The sequence below is a fragment of the Cyprinodon variegatus genome, unplaced genomic scaffold, assembly GCF_000732505.1.
Source record: "Cyprinodon variegatus isolate N-32 unplaced genomic scaffold, C_variegatus-1.0 Scaffold681, whole genome shotgun sequence".
NCBI lineage: Eukaryota > Metazoa > Chordata > Actinopteri > Cyprinodontiformes > Cyprinodontidae > Cyprinodon > Cyprinodon variegatus.
This window is the reverse complement of record NW_015151134.1, coordinates 238,192-256,095: the sequence shown is the minus strand read 5'-3', so window position 1 is coordinate 256,095 and position 17,904 is coordinate 238,192. Positions and strand designations below refer to the sequence as shown.

Below are 17,904 nucleotides of genomic sequence, written 5' to 3'. Positions count from 1 at the left end.
TCACAGAGAGAGAGAGAGGGAGAGAAACTATAAGCCGCTTTCATTCAATCCGTATTTTCAACAGAAAAACATATTAGTATATTCAAATCAGATTTACTGAAAGAAAGGTTGAAAACTGTAAATAAAGAGGTCAAAGTTGGAACTGACTTAAAAAGCACCTGTTATTTACTAAAACAATAGTTTGTGATCTTTTTCCTTTCCCAAGCTCTGTTAAGAACCTAAACAGTTTCAGACCCAGAAAACTCATCTCAGCCTGGTCAAAACCAGTATTTTCTTATAATCTTCCAAATTTGTTAATTAAATCATGTTTATATGTACTCTATTCTGCAGTCTGAGTCCTATTATTTTATTACTATGTTGTGGTATTATTATATAGGTAATGCCATCTGGGGCTTTGTATCATCCAAAGTCAAATTTTCTGATATTTGTACCAATACCTGGCAAATAAAATTAAAAATGCACCACTTAGGCTTTCCTTGTGCAGACCAATTCTGATTTTTCTGTGACATCTGACCTGTTGATTCTATTATATATATATATATATATATATATATATATATATATATATATATATATATTAGGGTTGTCATGATACTAAACTTTTCAACTCAATACCGATACTAAGGAAAATATTCGATACTCAATACTATTTTCGATACCACAAGGATAAAAACAAAGACTCCAAAATTCTACAGAAATATTTTTATTAATAAATAAAATACAACAAAGGTTGTATGCTGTGACAATATTAAGCAAGCTTGATCAAAAACTTAGAAAATTAAAATTAAGTGTTCCTTACTTGGCTATGCTTTGCACACATAACAATGACACTAGCCAAACCGGTTAAGAAACAAAAATAATTGTCAGCAGCAGCACCTGTTACAGAAAAAAGTCTGAAATTGAAAAGTGCACAGAATTATTCAATCACACAGTGTTCAGAAAATGCATTGTCCTCTATTCTGCACTTTAGATGAATGACGGCTTAGATGCCACTGGTGGTGGCACTGTATCGATACTTTTAAAAACGAGTATAGTATCCGGATACAACGTTTCAGTATCGATACTTTTTTGAGTATCGATACTTTTGACAACCCTAATATTTACATATAATAGGACTGCACAATATGTGGAAAATGTATCTTCATGACAATCACAGTTATCAACCAATATCAACAATGCAAAGGACTTCATTTAAGTAATAGATTACAGTGCATCACTTAATTATCCAGTTGTGCAATTGTGTGCAAAAATGTGCAATTTTTTCTTGATTGTTTCTGAGCTGTGATTGGCAGGTCAGAAAATATGGTCACTAAGATTAGGCTATTTTAGTAGGAAATACATATGCGGTGTTCATACCCCCTCTGTAATTTCATATTTTGAAATGCTTTAGAGCATTTAACACTGTATTCAATGGGGCATTAGGCTGCTTTATAACTCCTTTACAATCTGAATTACCATGCAACTACATTGATGCTGCAACAAAGATTGAATGATTTTACCAGTTTTCAGGATCTTAAAGAGCTCGACAGAGCCAACTGTCAACGAGGGGAGTGGTGGTCTATTGCATACAGCAGTGCGCTTGTTCTCTGAGAAGGTTGCAAGTACCCTGTTCGATACCCACAGCCTGCACCCTGCGACCCTGAGTAAGACCCTTAACCCCACACTGCTCCCCGGGCGTCTCTTAATGGCACAGAACGAATTTCCCCATTGTGGGACAATAAAGGGATTTACATTTTCTTTTTACATTTAATGTCAATGTCCTATAGAGAAATATACATTTATATTTTAAGTATCTATTTATTATTATTAATATTATCATTGTAAAAGTTAATGGAATTGTAATTTCCATGATGTTGAAGAGTTATCTACAAGGGATAAGATGTTAACTCTCTTCAAAAATGCTGGACTATTCCTTTAAACTTGCTTAAGGTTACCAGTCGTCTTATCCCCCTGCAGTCAAATCTAATCTGGGTAGGGTGGCTGTGGGCAGCATGTGTGCTCAGAGTTGAAATAGGGCTTTCACTGCCTAATCCTCCATCCAGGGATCACTCAGTAGGGTGAAGACAATTACCAGCCTGCTTTCTCATGCTAATGAAATCTCTGACTAGATCTTACAGAAGGAGGAAAAAATAGATATGGAAGGAAGAAAGGCCAGGACAAAGGCACAGAAAGATGACCCAACTAAAATGGGTTTTTAGATTACCATTTAATAATTGATAGTCAGCCAGTTGTAAGGGCCTGAGCTCAGGATTAACGGAGTATTTTCTAGCAAAGAGACAGATTATGAAGTTATTTTGGTGTGTGGAATAGGGGTCGGAAATTTGCTGAGACAAGACTTATGTCACCAACATATCAGAGGCTAAACTAACCCGCCTTTCACCTTTTTTATCAATTGCCTCCAGCAAGGTGTCTGGAGTAGTTTTAAATTGCATTAATATGCAGGAATTTATAGATCGGTTCCCTTGGCATTTCTGCAGGGAGGGGAAGAGAGTATTGCAGCCCCCATCTGCACTAATTACTGGGTCTTGGCAGTGCTACCTGTCTCTTGTGAAGGACAAACCACAGCACCCAAGGTGTGACACTGAAAACTAAAGGAACACATCTGCCAGGGAGTCTTTTTGAAGAGAGACATCTCGGAAGGCTTTTTACTTGATGTTTAAAGCTTTGACTACCATCAAAACATCTCTGCTCGCAAACATCAATAAATTAAAAGACTATTCAAGTTCTCTCATTTGTAGCTGAGAGGAAACAGGCTTTACACCAGATTGTTCTGATCATTTCATATGCATGCAAACTGTGGTAACATATACATATATATATTTATATACACTATATACTATATATATATGTATATATATATATATATATATATATATATATATATATATATATATATATATATATATACACATGATATATATTATATATATTCATATATACTATAGTGTGAGTAAATCTAAACACAGACACATTTAACTGGTTGGACAGCTTTTATAGGTGGGAGATAAAGCAGTTATTTGGGTTATTGGGAGTGTTGGCCTGGTGGGTTAGACCAGTGAGCTTTTGTTCTGAGAAGATTGCAAGTACCGGGTTTGATCCCCACTGCCTCAATTCTGGGTTCCTGAGCAAGACCCTTAACCCCTGATTGCTCCCAGGGGGGCTGCACAATGGCAGCCCACTGCTCCCCAAGGGGATGGGTTAAATGCAGAGATAAATTTCTCCAATGTGAGATCAATAAATTTCAATTAATTAGGTAATAAATAAAACAATGCATTAATGATATGATTCAAAAATCATTCTGGGGGAAGTTATAATTAATCTATAAAATGTACTGACCGTGCTGCAGGTCTGGTTTAATTGCCTTTATATGTCAGTTAATATTTTCCTTTTAAAATCATCTCAGTTTCTTTTAAGCATCCCTTGAGCCCTGACACCTACACTTTACCTGTTAAAACAGCCGACATCAGGGCTTTATCTCTTATTTTGCACTACAGGTAGCTCACTCACTGCCAGGTTGACAGTTTCTCTGCAATAAATCTGCATGTGGTAATTCCTTAGCCTGCTGTGGGCTTCTCAGATTCCCGTATTTGTCTGTCATCCCGTCAGAGACACTTCTTGGATCACTGCTGCACAAACATTTGCTTATGTTTGCACCATCTGTCCCTTTAGCCAGCAGGTGATTACCAACTGCAGACTCACCTCCCACACTGTCCAACTGGATTGCCTATGCTTGCATGGTCAGGGCCAGTTTTCCAGAGGCAGAAGGATGGCAACATCTGGAGCAAAGAGAAAGACCACTGAGTCTAAGCAAATAAAAGTCCAGTAACAGAACATTTCAAAAAAGCTTTTGCTACTTCATTACAACCACAAAATGAAATATTCTATATTCAATAGCAATAATAATTTAGTTTGTGATGATAAAGATAAGGATGAGAATACATAGTTTTTTTTTTGCTCATGAATGAATATTGGACAAATCAAGAGTCAAGTCAAGAGTTAAACATAAAACGCCTATGGAATATTTTATTATTCCATAAGACTGTAGGAAATTTTAAAATCCTCCACGAAATAAGTTTTTTTATCTGAACTGACAGATTAGAAGCGATTAATCAGTAACTTGGTTAATCTGAAGGTGTTACAGACAACCACAGCTCAGGTAGGGTAATCTTTTGTCAAAAAAACCCATTGTTCACTGATACCAGAAATTTACTTTGTTGACACAGTGTCAGGAAGCATGCCTCTTCTAACGAAAGGCCTTGAGAATCCTGTTAATTGTCTGCAAAAAAAGGACTGTAGGAGATGCAAAAAGAAACTGCTATGGTCTACAGCTGCACAAATATATCAAGAACACTTATTGTTGTAAAGGACTGTAAGGCATGTAACAACTGTTTGCTATTATATTCACAATGTCACAAGCTTATGTTAAGTATGCCAATGCGTTATTTATGCACCCACCCAACAGACGATGTTGTCAAGATGGAACAGGTCAGGGAGAGTTCAGAAAAGTTAGGAAAAGAACAGCTGGACCTGCAATTAAATTTGTCATCTCAACTTCAATGAAGACTACTTTCATCTAATGATCGTATTTAGGTATTTAGGGACAAATGAATGGGTCTGACAATATTAGAGAGACTGGGTTTCATAGGAAAACACATCCGCATTGGGGGAGAAATAAAATAAAATTGCAGCAATCAGTATCGTCATTTCTGCCAGGGTCCCTCCCCAGATAGGTTCATCCTATAAGTGCATTAGTAGCAAGTGGGGCAGATTGGGACATAGGCAATTGCTTTTTTTAATCTAAATATTTTTTTAAAGAAGCTGTATACTCGAGGTGTATAGACTATGGAGAAAATAGCTAGTAGGCGATCTTCTTTTGGCTTATCCAGCAGCTACTGAAACTTTTTCATTCACTACCTGGTTTGTTCATACTGGCAGATACCAATCTTGCGCGATCGGTGGCCCGTATAGCCACTATGCAGAGCCTTCATGCTCTGTGTGACATGGTAAAAAAATGCATTGGAGCTTAGATTAGATGCACCTAGTGTGACCCGGCTTTACCACGGTATCCATAGGATAAAAGTGGAGAGATCGTTATGCAGTGGAGGTGTTCTTCATCATTAAGGAAAGGGAAGCTGTTAAATGTTGATGCACAGAGCTGAAAACAGAACTAACAGATCTAGGAAGAAACCTGTTAGATGCTTCAAAACACACCAGACTGTGGCATTGTTCTCCTCCCAGTAGGATAATCGACCTAAAAGTGATTTTTAAATGACCAAGTCCTAAATCTAACTGAGATTGAGTGGCAAGAAATTGCTGTTCAGAGGTGTTCTCCATCCAGTCTGAGCTTTAGATCTACTGCTAAGAACAAAAGTGGGGAAACTTTCCAGTCTTTCAATGTGTACAGCTGGTGCAGAAATGGCTAAATACAAGATCACACCATACTTTTCAGATTTATTTTTACATTTCAAACCTATAAATAATTGTCATTCACCTAAAACCCCAATAACAAACATTAAAAAATGTTAAAAGTCAGACTGGTATAGAGAGCACTGCATGTGAAGGAAAATGTTGGGTAATATTTCCTAGCTCTCAGCTCTTGTGTCATGCGCCCTTTTTCAGTCCTTAATATCAAGCAGAGAAAAAATGGCTTTGTCACACTTGAGATATATCGAATGAGATCAGTGTCAACATCTAGACGGTGCACTATTTGATTGCCTTGTGGGCTTGGCAACACACTAATCTTATGCATGACTGAAAATTGGATCTGTGACATCTTGAGTGAAAGACAGCAGAGCTGTGTTTGGACCAAGGGAATCTGGGTCACCCAGGTCCCACAGAGGGTTGTGTTTGGACTTCAATTATTTCACATTGATTTATTGGACACCCATCAATAAACACATTTTTGGGCAGGAGCGTTTTGCACAAAGGTTTTTTCCTCTTTCTTCTTCCCTGTTCTCTCGCCTGCTTATTGTTTTGTATCATCAACTGACATAAACCTTTCTTTGAAGTACAGGAGCTAAAGGAACGATAAATGACAGAACAACAAAAAATGAACAATACACGCACACATGCAAGGAGCAAAATGACGAGCGGTTTTTGAATATTTAGATGAGACTCTATAGAATGGGTTGAGAAGCTGTGTTTAATGTGTTAAGCCCTGAAAGGATGTGTCTGGGACAATAAAGAATTGTGTGACGTTGGGATAAGAAATTCTGCCGTATCAACAATGCTTCACCATTATGTCTAAGAAGGTTTACAGTGGAAAATATCATTCTTACTGGGAAAACACAAAGAACACCTTGTTTCCTACATTTGGGTGAAGTTACAGCGAGCCAGCTGGTGATTTATACATGGAGTCCTTTCTGGTGAGCAGTCCACACTGAAAAAATGTAATAAAGAGATTAGGCTTTATTCTAAAATGTACCATATTTTGAAGGTGCTTAGACGTAAGTCACTCATAACTTACAACTCCACATTAGTTAAGCTGGCCACATTTACTCAACTTAAGATCCCAGTAGCCCATCAGGTTGTGTGTCTTCTGTTTTCTCTGACAAACTTGAGTTTTCTTCATCCAAAACAGTGAAGCTCAGTCATGTTGTAGGTTTATCATCATTCTATTGGAAATTAGGGAACAGTTTGCAAATGCTTCTCTGTCAGGATTATACTTGTTTCATTCTGCCTCATCTACCAACAGATATATTGATTGAACAGGGAAACTTCATTAAAGAGGAATGTTTCTTCTGTTCTTCTGGTCTTTTTTAAAAAGTTATGTCATTTTTTTCATCTAATAAGTGAAATAATAAGTGAAAGAGGTACAACTTTAACTGTTGTGACCCACTAAGGTTAACAGATTGGGCAAAGCTCTATTTAATTTTAAGGAAATTCCAGTTCCCACCTTCCACTTAAACAAAGTTATTATTCAAAGACTAATTTTTCTAATGCCTCTTCTTCCGCTATTTATTGAGCTGAAATTCACATTTCAGTTAAATACTGTACATATTCAAGTTTTAGTAGTACCTATATCTATGTATGGCCCTTTTATTGGAGTTTAAATACCAATTTTAGGAAAAACACTAAATCCTTTGGAGAATTATTCTATTTTCTTAATTATTAAGCTCTGTGTGTGGTGCGGTGGTGAAGTTTGCAGCTCTGTTCCCTTGCAGTAAGAAGTTCCTGGGTTTGAGGCCTGCCCTGGGGTCCTTCTGCATGGAGCTGAGTTTCTGTTTTCTCATGCATGTGTGGGCATCTCCACGGGTACTCTGGCTTCCTCCCACAGTCCAAAAACATGACTTTTAGCTTAATCAGTGTCTCTAAGTGGCTCTTAAGTGAGTGTGTGAGCAATAAGTCTTTTGGTGTAAATGTGGGGCTGTGGATCATACACTGGGATTTTTAAGGATCCTCATTGAAACCATAATAATACAGCATATAGATTTACTTTGTATAAAAGTGAACAGCTTTAAATTGGCCCTAATGCTAAAATAGAACATCTCTGCTGAGTCAAGAACCAGTAAGTCACCTCAACTGAATAAATTTGTGGTGAAATATAAATAAAAACAGTGTAGGAAATAATCAAAATGATCAGAAAACATTGGACAATGGAAATTTCTCCACTCTAAATATTTCATATTATTAAAAAATATATTTTAAATGCTGATTTCCTTCACAACTGTTGTTGCTATTTTTATGGATATATTACTTATTAAATTTCATTCTTTTACTATTGTAAAAGTTTAAAACTTAATGCTTGATTGCTCTGTTCTTAGATGCAGCAGTTGGCTGTGAAGTCAATTAGTACTCATTTTTATTACAGGGCTGACATTAGTCTAGACAGGCGTGTTTTGATTAGAGACGACAGACGACTCACCATGATTGGACTGCCAGACATTCCTCACCCTTCATCCCATGGGTGAAGCTATTGAAGCTGACTTAAATATGGAAAGCTAGCAGATGAGTGTTTTTGCCAAGCTGCCCTTCATCTGCAGAGAAACATGTTATAAAAATGACTTCTCGGCACGCAGGGCTGTATAAGCCGCCATAACGTTGACATGCAGCAGTACATCACATATATATTTATAATATTCACCTGCCAATATGTATTTTCAGCACTGTATATCATGGCATTAATGCTCAAACTGTGGGCTTTTTACACACAATGGCCTTTTGTTGTGCAGGTTATTTACTGTGCTGGTGTGAGGTTGTGCAGAGCTGGTGGGTGAGTGCATCCAGGGGCTTGTATTGTTAGGGAATCAGTGGCTCTTGTTTGTGGAGCTGGGACGGTTTGTTAACAATGCCTTTTTTATGTCCCAGAGTTTGTGCCTGTTGGCAAATGTCCCCCTCTGAATTTTTGTATGTGTGCCGTTTCGTTGTTTGCTGTATGTGGACCGGGGTCGGCGAGTATAACCCTCTCATTGTGTTCCCCCTGTCCGAACAGAGCACTTTTATATCAGGCACATGTGAGCATTAGTGTGTGGGTGCTTTGAATATACAGTATGAGTGCAAATTATTTTGCAATGCTAAGTAGAGGGGTCTAATGGAGGCTTTCACTCTGCCTCCATTCGTGTGACGGTATGGTGACGGAGAAGGGGGAGCTGGGGATTAACAGGGTAGAAGCAGGCCTTGTTAAAGAAAAAGAAAGGGTTTGAGTGTGTCTATTGGATTAACTTGTTTGGGCTTATTAAGAGGGGAGACACAGCAGCTTGTTAAAAGCACTGCATGGGTCGTCCCATTGTGAGGCGGCGGGGTCACCATTCAGTTGGGATGAAGCCACGCCCCCAACACATTATGCAGGCCTCCTGCCAGGCTCCTACTACTTAGAGTTGGAAGATTGACCTAAGGTGATTTTTATTTTTGACATGAAAATTACATTTTTATATATATTTTTCTAATCTGGATTTTGGAAAACAAAAAGAAGAAGATTGTAGTTCCTGTTACGAAGAGTAGTTTTCTTTCTCAGCAAATGACACCAGCCTACAGAGAGAGGAATGTTTCTTTTTCAGGTGGGGACCAGAACCAATACGTTTTCAGGCTCTTGAAAATCATATATAATTTTTGTTTGCATCAGTGCCAGCAAGTTATGCTGACATCCCCACAACCAAACTAAGAGGACTCAGTGTTAGATATTTTCTGTATCAGAGAGGTGTTTAGAAATGCATAAGATATACATCACATCTGCTTTATATCACAATGTCACCAGGTGACTATGAGCCCTTCAGAGCATTGGCTAGATGCTTAGAATACATCTATACGTGGATGCAGCATCATTTTCTGCAGCTGAATAAAAACAAAACAGAGGTAATAATCTTCGGACCAAAGGAGGACAGATTCAGAGTTAGCTCACAGCTTCAGCTACTACTGCTAGAAACCACTGATTATGGCCAAAATCTTGGTGTCATGATGGACTCAGACCTGAACCTTCAGAGGCACGGTTACTAAGTCAGCATTTTATCACCTGAAGAACATTTACAGGATTAAAGAACTATTGTCCAAACAGGATCTAGAAAACTCATTCATGCATTTATCTTTTGTAAAAAAAAAAAAGAAAAAAAAAAAGATCACTGCAACAGTATCTTCATAGGTTTGCCTAAAAAGTCCATCAGACTGCAGCTGATCTAAAACATTGCTGCCTGCATTTTCACTAGAACTAAGAAAGTAGAGCACATCAGCCCAGTTCTGAAGTCCTTACAGTGGCTCCATGTAGCTCAGAGAATATACTTTAAAATCACTCTGCTAGTATTTAAATGACTGAATGGATCAACACCTCAATACATAAAAGATTTGTTATCAGTGCCAGATCACTCAGGTGATCTAATTCCAGTCTATTCTGCACACCTAGAACTAGAACCAAACATGGAGAAGCAACATTTAGTTCCTATGCTTCACTTATCTTTAACAAACTCCCAGAAGACTGGAAAAGTGCTGAAAGCCTGAGTTCTTTGAAGTCAAAGTTAAAAACCAATTTGTTTAGAGCTGCCTTTGACTGTTAAAGTGAAACTGTTAACTGAGGTATTATTATAAGGTTATGGTCCAACTGTTTTATTTCCTTTACTCCCTGCTTTGTATCATGTTTTTATCTTTACTTGCTTTTATTTTACTTCTATGTTATTGTTTAATTCATGCAAAGCACTTATCCTTGACCTGAATTGTGCAATACAAACAAACTTGCCTGGCCTTTCAAATAATATGTGCTTAAATATTTCAAATTGTTTTCTTGGGGGTGAGAGACTGGGACATTTTGCAGATAAGAGGAACCTGAACTGAATTCAGCTTTGTAGCTGAAAAGTTGGTCACAATATTCTGACTGATCAATCTGAATCTTAATTTACACAAAATAAAAAAAAAGAACCTTTACAATCAAATATCTAGGAGTGAACAAACACCAGTATAAGGAATTTAGACCCCTCCTGAGATGTCTTTTTTAATCTATGAAAGCTATAAAATCAGCAGTGGCTCTGAAATCTTCATGGGCAGTTAATTGTGGAATGAAACGTATGCCTTAATTGTAGGAAACAAAAATGTTCTAAAAGTTTTGGGTGGCACACCAGCAGAAAGACCAACGTATTGAATCTGTTTTACCAGTTTGCAAAGTAGCTCACTCTGCAGAGGGTCTGGCTCCTGTGGTCCTGTCGGAAATAATAGGCTAGTTATTGTTGTACAAAAAAAAAAACAAAAAACAGCATGCTTATGTCTACTGCAATCTGTGGGATAATCAAATGCCCCCTCTCCTTGTTAAAGTTGCCTGCAAGGTTGTCCCTGAGAGCAATAATTGGAATATATGGCAATAGCACAGAGCGTAACCACTCTCCTTCTGGCAATGAGAAAAAAGAGCCATTGGCTGAGCTTTAAAAGCTGTTATACATTTAAAAAAAGTGAAGACAACAATATAGGTAAGGAAAAAAAATCAACAACAAATAAATTAGACATAAGAGTCCCCCATCAGCTAGTGCAGTGTTTGAATTTTAGCCTTAGGCAATGATGTTACAGTAGTTGCAGACAAACGAATAGGGGGAGATTTCTTTATGATGCATGAAAGACAAATCTTTCTTTAGTAACTGTTCATGTGAAACCAAGAGTTACCAAGGTTAGCTACCACTGAGTATCATCTGCCATACTCTGTCTTTCACCTGAAACACGTGTACCTCAGCACACACACAGACATGCACCGACAGCATTTGTTCACCCATGACCACCCTGTTCCTTTCCACACTTGGCAGGATGCTTATCTGAGTAGACAGCTTTGAGCACAGAGAGCCATCTCCTCTGATCTTCTCTGCAGTTTAAGAACCTTTTAACTAAGAAAAAAACCCTCCGCCAAACCCACCGCCTCTTGATTCCAGCTTATTCCCTCATCTCGCAGGACTGATCCTCCCGCCTCCATTACGAACCCTGCAGCGGCGTTAGCAGAACGGGGATGGAGCTGATAGACATCCTAGCTTTTGAGATATCTCTGCACTGGTGTAATAGGAGACCTGCTGGATTTGATGTGCGAGTGAAATGCAGGTGGTGTTTGTGAGCGACGAGTGTGCATGCACACACACACACACATACACAGAAAGGCCAGCACCGTCTCAGAGATTGACCTCAGCAAGATGGGCTGTTTTCAGGGCAGCTGGGTGATGGGTCACAGGCGTTTGGTTTCGGGGATAATTTCCTGCTACTGATGGACATCTGCTAAGTAGCACAATAACCTAATGGGAGGAGATGAGGGGAAAAGGGGAACATGACAAACAAGCTGAAGACTTGCTCCTTTTGCTTCGCTCTTAAAGGCAATAATAGCGGTAAATTGGTTCCTGAAATTGAATTGAAAAAAAGAGCCAGTCTCCTTTAGCAAAGTATAATGCCTCCGAATACATTTGGTGCACAGCAAATGGAGAAAAATGGAGGGTAGTTACACGATTGTCTTTCATTTCAGGGAGGGGGAAAGTGTGCTGGCATCCCCCTCCCCAACACCTCCCAACCCTCCCTGTTAAGACCAGCTTTTAGTCTCAATCTCCACCACGTGTCTGCTTCCCCTCTTTCAACCACTATCTTTAAACAAATGGACTGTGAGGATGGGCTCGTTGGGAAATTAGTATCCTTGCAGAGAGAACATAGAGAAAGGATTATGTGAATAGCCAGTAATGAGCTCAAAGTACCAGTGTGTTTGGGCCAGGGCTGCCTGTGTGTGAGAGGAAATGGCACTGTGAGCGACCTCTTTTTTTTTTCCTAGAGCACCTGGCGAGATATAGAGTGGTCCCTCTTTTCCATCTGCAATGTGTGTGAAAGAGAGAGAGGGGGGTGAACTGAGGCTGTGTGGAGATTTAATTTGCTTAGATTTATCATGGAGATGCATTTTAGTGCTTTTCTCACTGTCAGATTTGTGCTAAAAGTGTTGTTTTGTGCTGCTGGTGACAGGCTTTAAAAATGCTCATGTGACTTCAGGTGTTAAGTGCATTGTAGAAGCCTCAGGGTCCAGGGTCAAGCGTAGTGCCTTGAGAAAACATTCATCGGTTTTGGCTGATGTGTGTTTTTAGGAACTCTTCATCCCCCAGGAGGTCATTCAGTTGTAGTCATAGACGAATTAGATATACTTATCTGTCACACTTAATTTTGTGACTTATTATTCTGTACAAGGCAAACAAATCACTTAATCAAAGATATGTTTTCAGGGCAATAAGAATATAATTTTTTATGCATTTTTTGGGGGGCATATTGTGCTAGCAAAAACAAAATCATTTTTAAATTCATTTTATATATGGTTTAAATTTTAATGAAACATTTGAATCACAAAATCAAAATCACCATCATGGTCTTGTTTTTATTAAGGAAAATTAACATTTCTGAATGGATTGAAATCACACAACATCAACACTGTCTTGTCAAACTCTTTTATCTGAATTCCTATGGCATTACTGCTCAGGTTAAGCTTACACAAGCAATATAAGAGTGAACGACCAGTAAAAAAAAAGCTTCTATCAACATATTGTGTATAAACTCTTTATAATCATTGCCATTCGTATTCTTCTTTGTAGTAGAGGCACTACCACTGGTACTAGTATAAACAGTAGTGATACATCCAAAGAAAAGCTGATATTGGGGTCATGACAAGATAATACTTTAGCAATGGTTTTATCAGAAATTAACTAACTCTGTTTGATTTCACAAGTTAAACTTTTTGAAAAGGCGACTGATTTGAAGAATTTAAGAATTCACACCAAAGTTAATAGTATTTTGTAACAAGTAGCACAAATAGTGAGATTTAATATTTATTTTTCACACACCAATTTAGTAGTGGCTGCTGGTCATAATGCCCAGTTCTCTGTTTACGACTTCAAACCTTCAAGAGAGCCTGTTAGTTTATACTACCAGCATCTGCTCCTTTCTCTTTGGAAAAAGTCATACTGTATTCTTTACTCATGCTTGAATTTCTGTAGTTTTTATAAATCTGAACTTGGACTATACAACTGAATGAAATAGAATGCCCTGGTAGCACAAAACAAATCAATGAAAATACTTTTTTTTTTTATTATTTGACAAATAGAATAAAGGGTCTATACAACTTAAATTGTCTAGTGAAGAATCTCTGATTAGTGCATCAGGTTCAGTGTTTAGATTTTTAAATGAAAGACAATAAAAGACTAGTTCTGAGTCATTAAAATTATAAAAAATTAGTAGTTAGGGGCATAGATAGAAGCTCCCAAAACATAAGCTCACTTTACCCTGAAGGTTCTGCTCCCCACTAATATAAAATAGTCAAACTATTTTTTCTGCCTTAAGCATATAAACATTCAAACTTTTTGTTGCAGGTGTAAAGAAAACTTCAAAATTGTTTAACTTGCTTTAAAATAAAGGTTGATTCTAGTCTAACCTGTTTAACTGCTTCAGTCTCGTGTTGCTATTTTGACTGTTCTGCTGAGTATAGGCAGACCTCTTGCTGCAGTAACAGTTGTCTGAGAAATCTGACAAGATGGTAACGAGTTCAACACAGAGACCAGACCCACTAAAGTCTGCATACAGCTTGCTCCAAATCAACTCACTCGGCATTAACTGCTAAACAGCTGCAAGTAGAGTAATACGTTTCCTGAAGTAAAGTGAAAAACCTCTTCAAAAAGTGATCTTTGTGAAGTAATTAATTGAGCTGTAGGATCCCTGCTTTACTCTTGCTGCTCTCTGCCTCTGAGTCTCTAAATTTTTAGCCATTCTGCATCATTTGGATAATTAAAAAATGCAGAATGCTACTCTAAAATGTTTTTAATGCTAGTCAAATTGCATTATCAAATACATTTATCATCACGCTTATCATAACTGGGGTCGCGAGGGATGCTGGTGCCTATCTCCAGCTGTCTAGAAACGGGGTACAGCCTGGACAGGTCGCCAGTCTGTTGCAGGGCAACACAGAGACTTACAACTATTCACACACACTCACACCTAAGGAGAATGTAGAGAAGCCAATTAAACTAACAGTCATGTTTTTGGACTGTGGGAACCCAAGCATGCACAGAGAGAACATGCAAACACCATGCAGAAAGACCCCAGGTCAGGAATCGAACCCAAAACTTTCTTGCTGAAAGGCAACAGTGCTACTCACTGCGCCACTAAGCAGCCTTTTTACAGATTATTTCAGATTACCATTTTATCATGGTAATCTATAATAAAAAATCTTCTGTGTTCGAGTATAGAACTGGGGTTGACAAAATGTACTAAATGGAGAATTCAATGATTAGTAAATATTTTTCCATGCCTACTGGTTACTTTGTTCTAATTCAAATATAACTAAATATCACCCTCACTTTGAATAATAATAACAGTTTTACTTCTTCTTCAAAGGCTTGGCTCCAAGCACACATAAACCTTTCTCTGAATGATTGATCTCTTAGGAATTCTAAGGATATCAAAACTGGATTGATGTGTGGACTCACGTCAGTCTTTTTTTTTAGTTCTTCCCTCCTCTCCTCTGAGCATACAGTTCATGAACCGGCACTTATCGCCCTGTAGGAGGCTGTTGTGAAAAATGTATATCTCTATTTGGTCTTTTTGATTTAAAAGCAGCATAGGGTTGGTTTGCCGGAGGAGTCGGCTTCACACTGGGATGCAGGGATGAGACTTATGAGAGTTTAAACAAAGCCAGATCTTGTGGATCCATTCCTTTTGAACACTGGTTTCAAGGTATTTTCTTATTTTTAAGGAGTCAGCTTAGTCTAACTCATCTCTGTCTTTGAGAAGTTGATAGAACGGGACATACTGATTAGTTTTTTAAGTTACAACACGTTTAGTTCAAATGAAGCATGTCCGCTGTCCCTTTTAGACCGCCATGGATGAGGCATTCATATGAAGGCAGTGTGGACGACATACATGACACTACAGTATGTGATATTTGCATGTCCAAATGATATTGTCTACACTGCTCTGTATCATTTTTAGTCTGCATTTGCCTTAAGCATAATCCTTTGGTTCAACTGCACCAAAACATTATTAAGTTATTCTTGGACATGATATGTTTTATGATTTCTGATTTGATCATATACTGCAGCTACATTACGTCATTTATGGAGGTCTTTTGATTGAATGCTTCAACATTTGTTTGAAATTTACGACCATTTGCAGCAGCGTTCTGCATTTGTATAGCCTTTAAATGAGCAAGAAGAGGAGCCAGAGCTCTATGAGCTGCCATTAATTCATCCTGTAATCACTGCTATTGTTTTCTTTCATAATACAATGATAATCTATGAAAGCCAGTAATGGACTGATGGCAGGTGGCTAAATGTTCGTTTAGTGATTCACTGAGAAAATAAATAGCAGAGGGCTAGGCTGTGACATGCGCATGAGAAATCATTTTTCAGTGATCTGCCACGCATCGTAGCCGGAGAGAAGCTGGCACTGAAAGCTCAGATGAAATATTTTCCTCTGCTCTGCGTTTTAATATGGGAGGAGACCAGCTTAGATGGAGACCATTGTATTGCATGTTGACGCATTTGGAAAAAAAATAACACTCACACAGAGGCGGAGCCCAGATTAAAGCCACAATCATATTATTTTCCTATAAATATTCAATATTTACTTTATCCCTTATCTCATAAAATAAACTTTCTGAGTTTAAATATATCTTCTGGTTGCTACTATCCCCTATATTTTTCAAGTGAAAGATTTTATAATCAGTCATCATTGTTTTGTTTGACACCGCCATGCTCCTGATGAATGACGCTGTCCATGGATTCTGATTGCTGGGGGTTGTTTCAGCTTTTTTTCAAATGTACATATATATATATGTATATATGTTCATATATCCTCTGGGAATGGGATGGACTTTTTAAGAGGAGACTAGTCGCCTCTGCCTCCCCGTCCCTAAGTGAAGGTGGGGCTGGGAAGGAGAGTTGGAGATTTATGGCCTAGAGGGAGATTGATTAGTGCCGTCACTAGCCCTGATGTACGGTTGGCAGTCTCTCCCCTCCCATCTCATCACATCTGCTCACATACACCCACTTTCACATGCAACTGTACAGTTCAGCATACATCCAGACACAGCTCGGGCGCCCCAGGCCTTCTCTGACAGTCCTCCAGAATTGTTGCATGTTGAGCTGTAGCAGAACGACTGCTGTTTTCTCAGCATTCCCTTTTATTTTTTTGTTCACCATAGATAACGCCATCAATCACCACATCCACGCTGCCCTGGAAAGAATGTGGCCCAATGTAGCTGAGTGGAGCTGTTTTCTGTGTGATTCTGTAGGTTTTGTTTGGGGCATGCTTTCACAGACAGGAGATGTGGTTGAATGGCTGTGTGGATGTGCTGTTTAAAGCTGCAGAGTGACTGACCTGGACTATGCTCTGCTCCCGTGTCAACAGCGCCCACCCACCCCCCGCTTCCACAGCATGCAGGTGTGTGTTTATCATTCTGGACACAGAGCTGAGAGGCGAGCAGCTGTAGGCGTGCTTCCCAATTAAAACTTCGGTGAGAGGGCCCCCAGTGGCTTCCCAGACCGGACCGTGCACAGCTTTGACCTCGTATCTAACTCGCCCTTCAATGGTTTTTTTTCTCGCCCTGACTCAGGTTGTCCGCAGAACTCCCCCGGCTGTAGAACTGTGTCCACCTCGCCATGCTGGCCTGTCTGCAGAGGAGGCAGAACCCTCCACCCCAGCACCCGGTGTGTGCCAGCAAGAACTTGGAGCCGCCGCAAGTCGTTGCACGTAAATGTAAGTTAAAAGAAGCATGGAGCAGGTGTTTAGCTCGCATTCAGCCAAACGCTTTGATGGTCTAGGTTTAGAGGTTCTACTTTGGAAAGTGGTTTAAGTATTTTTCATGTCTGGATAGTTTTGTAAGAGGAAGAGCATGAAAGAATATTCCTCTTTGTTTCAGTCTTATGTGCGTCCTTTCATGTGTCCTTTTCTTCCTCATTTCCTTCCTTTATTTTGATCACCCTACCTTCTTCTCTTTCCCTCGTTGTGTCTGTCCTTCCTTTGCCTCCTTGTTTTCCTTTGTGCTTCATGGTTCCTTCTTGCCTTCATTCTGTCTGTCTTTCTTCCCTTACTTCCTCCCTTTAATCCTTACGTATGACCCAACTTTCCTTCTTTTTTTCCTGATTTGTATTCTGCCATTTCATCCCTGGGTTATTCCACTCTTCTTTCCTCCCCTCCCGTTCCAATTTTTCTTCAGGCCGCATATTTAAAGTGGGACCCTGTTTATATTCCTATCATAAATTCATGGTTGACTTTTTATACATTTCACAAGGAACTTAAAGGGCTGGGTAATATGGAGAGCATAGTGTGGTTTCCCTCTGAAAGATGTAAAATACTGGGTCTGGTGTTTGTGTTTTATCTGCTGCTCATGTTAAACATGGACAGTAAGGTGAAAGAGAAGTTTTCACCACTGTCCCCTTTTTCCCCCTCAACAATTCTAAACAATTTTATTTAATTTGCATTGACAACTTGGATTGC

General features: G+C 38.9%; 1 protein-coding gene across 2 annotated transcripts in view; it reads left to right on the top strand.

Annotated features, from left to right (window-relative positions):
- Positions 1 to 17,904, top strand: part of fam222a (family with sequence similarity 222 member A) — an 84,412-nt gene that overhangs the window by 37,258 nt on the left and 29,250 nt on the right. The window contains exons 2-3 of one of the 2 annotated variants that reach the window (XM_015394346.1): positions 16,816 to 16,921; positions 17,021 to 17,163. In XM_015394346.1, the coding sequence (XP_015249832.1) occupies positions 17,067 to 17,163 (97 nt within the window). In that variant the 5' untranslated portion in view covers positions 16,816 to 16,921; positions 17,021 to 17,066. The remainder of the gene's footprint in view (positions 1 to 16,815; positions 16,922 to 17,020; positions 17,164 to 17,904) is intronic. The other variant, XM_015394345.1, reaches the window with a different exon arrangement.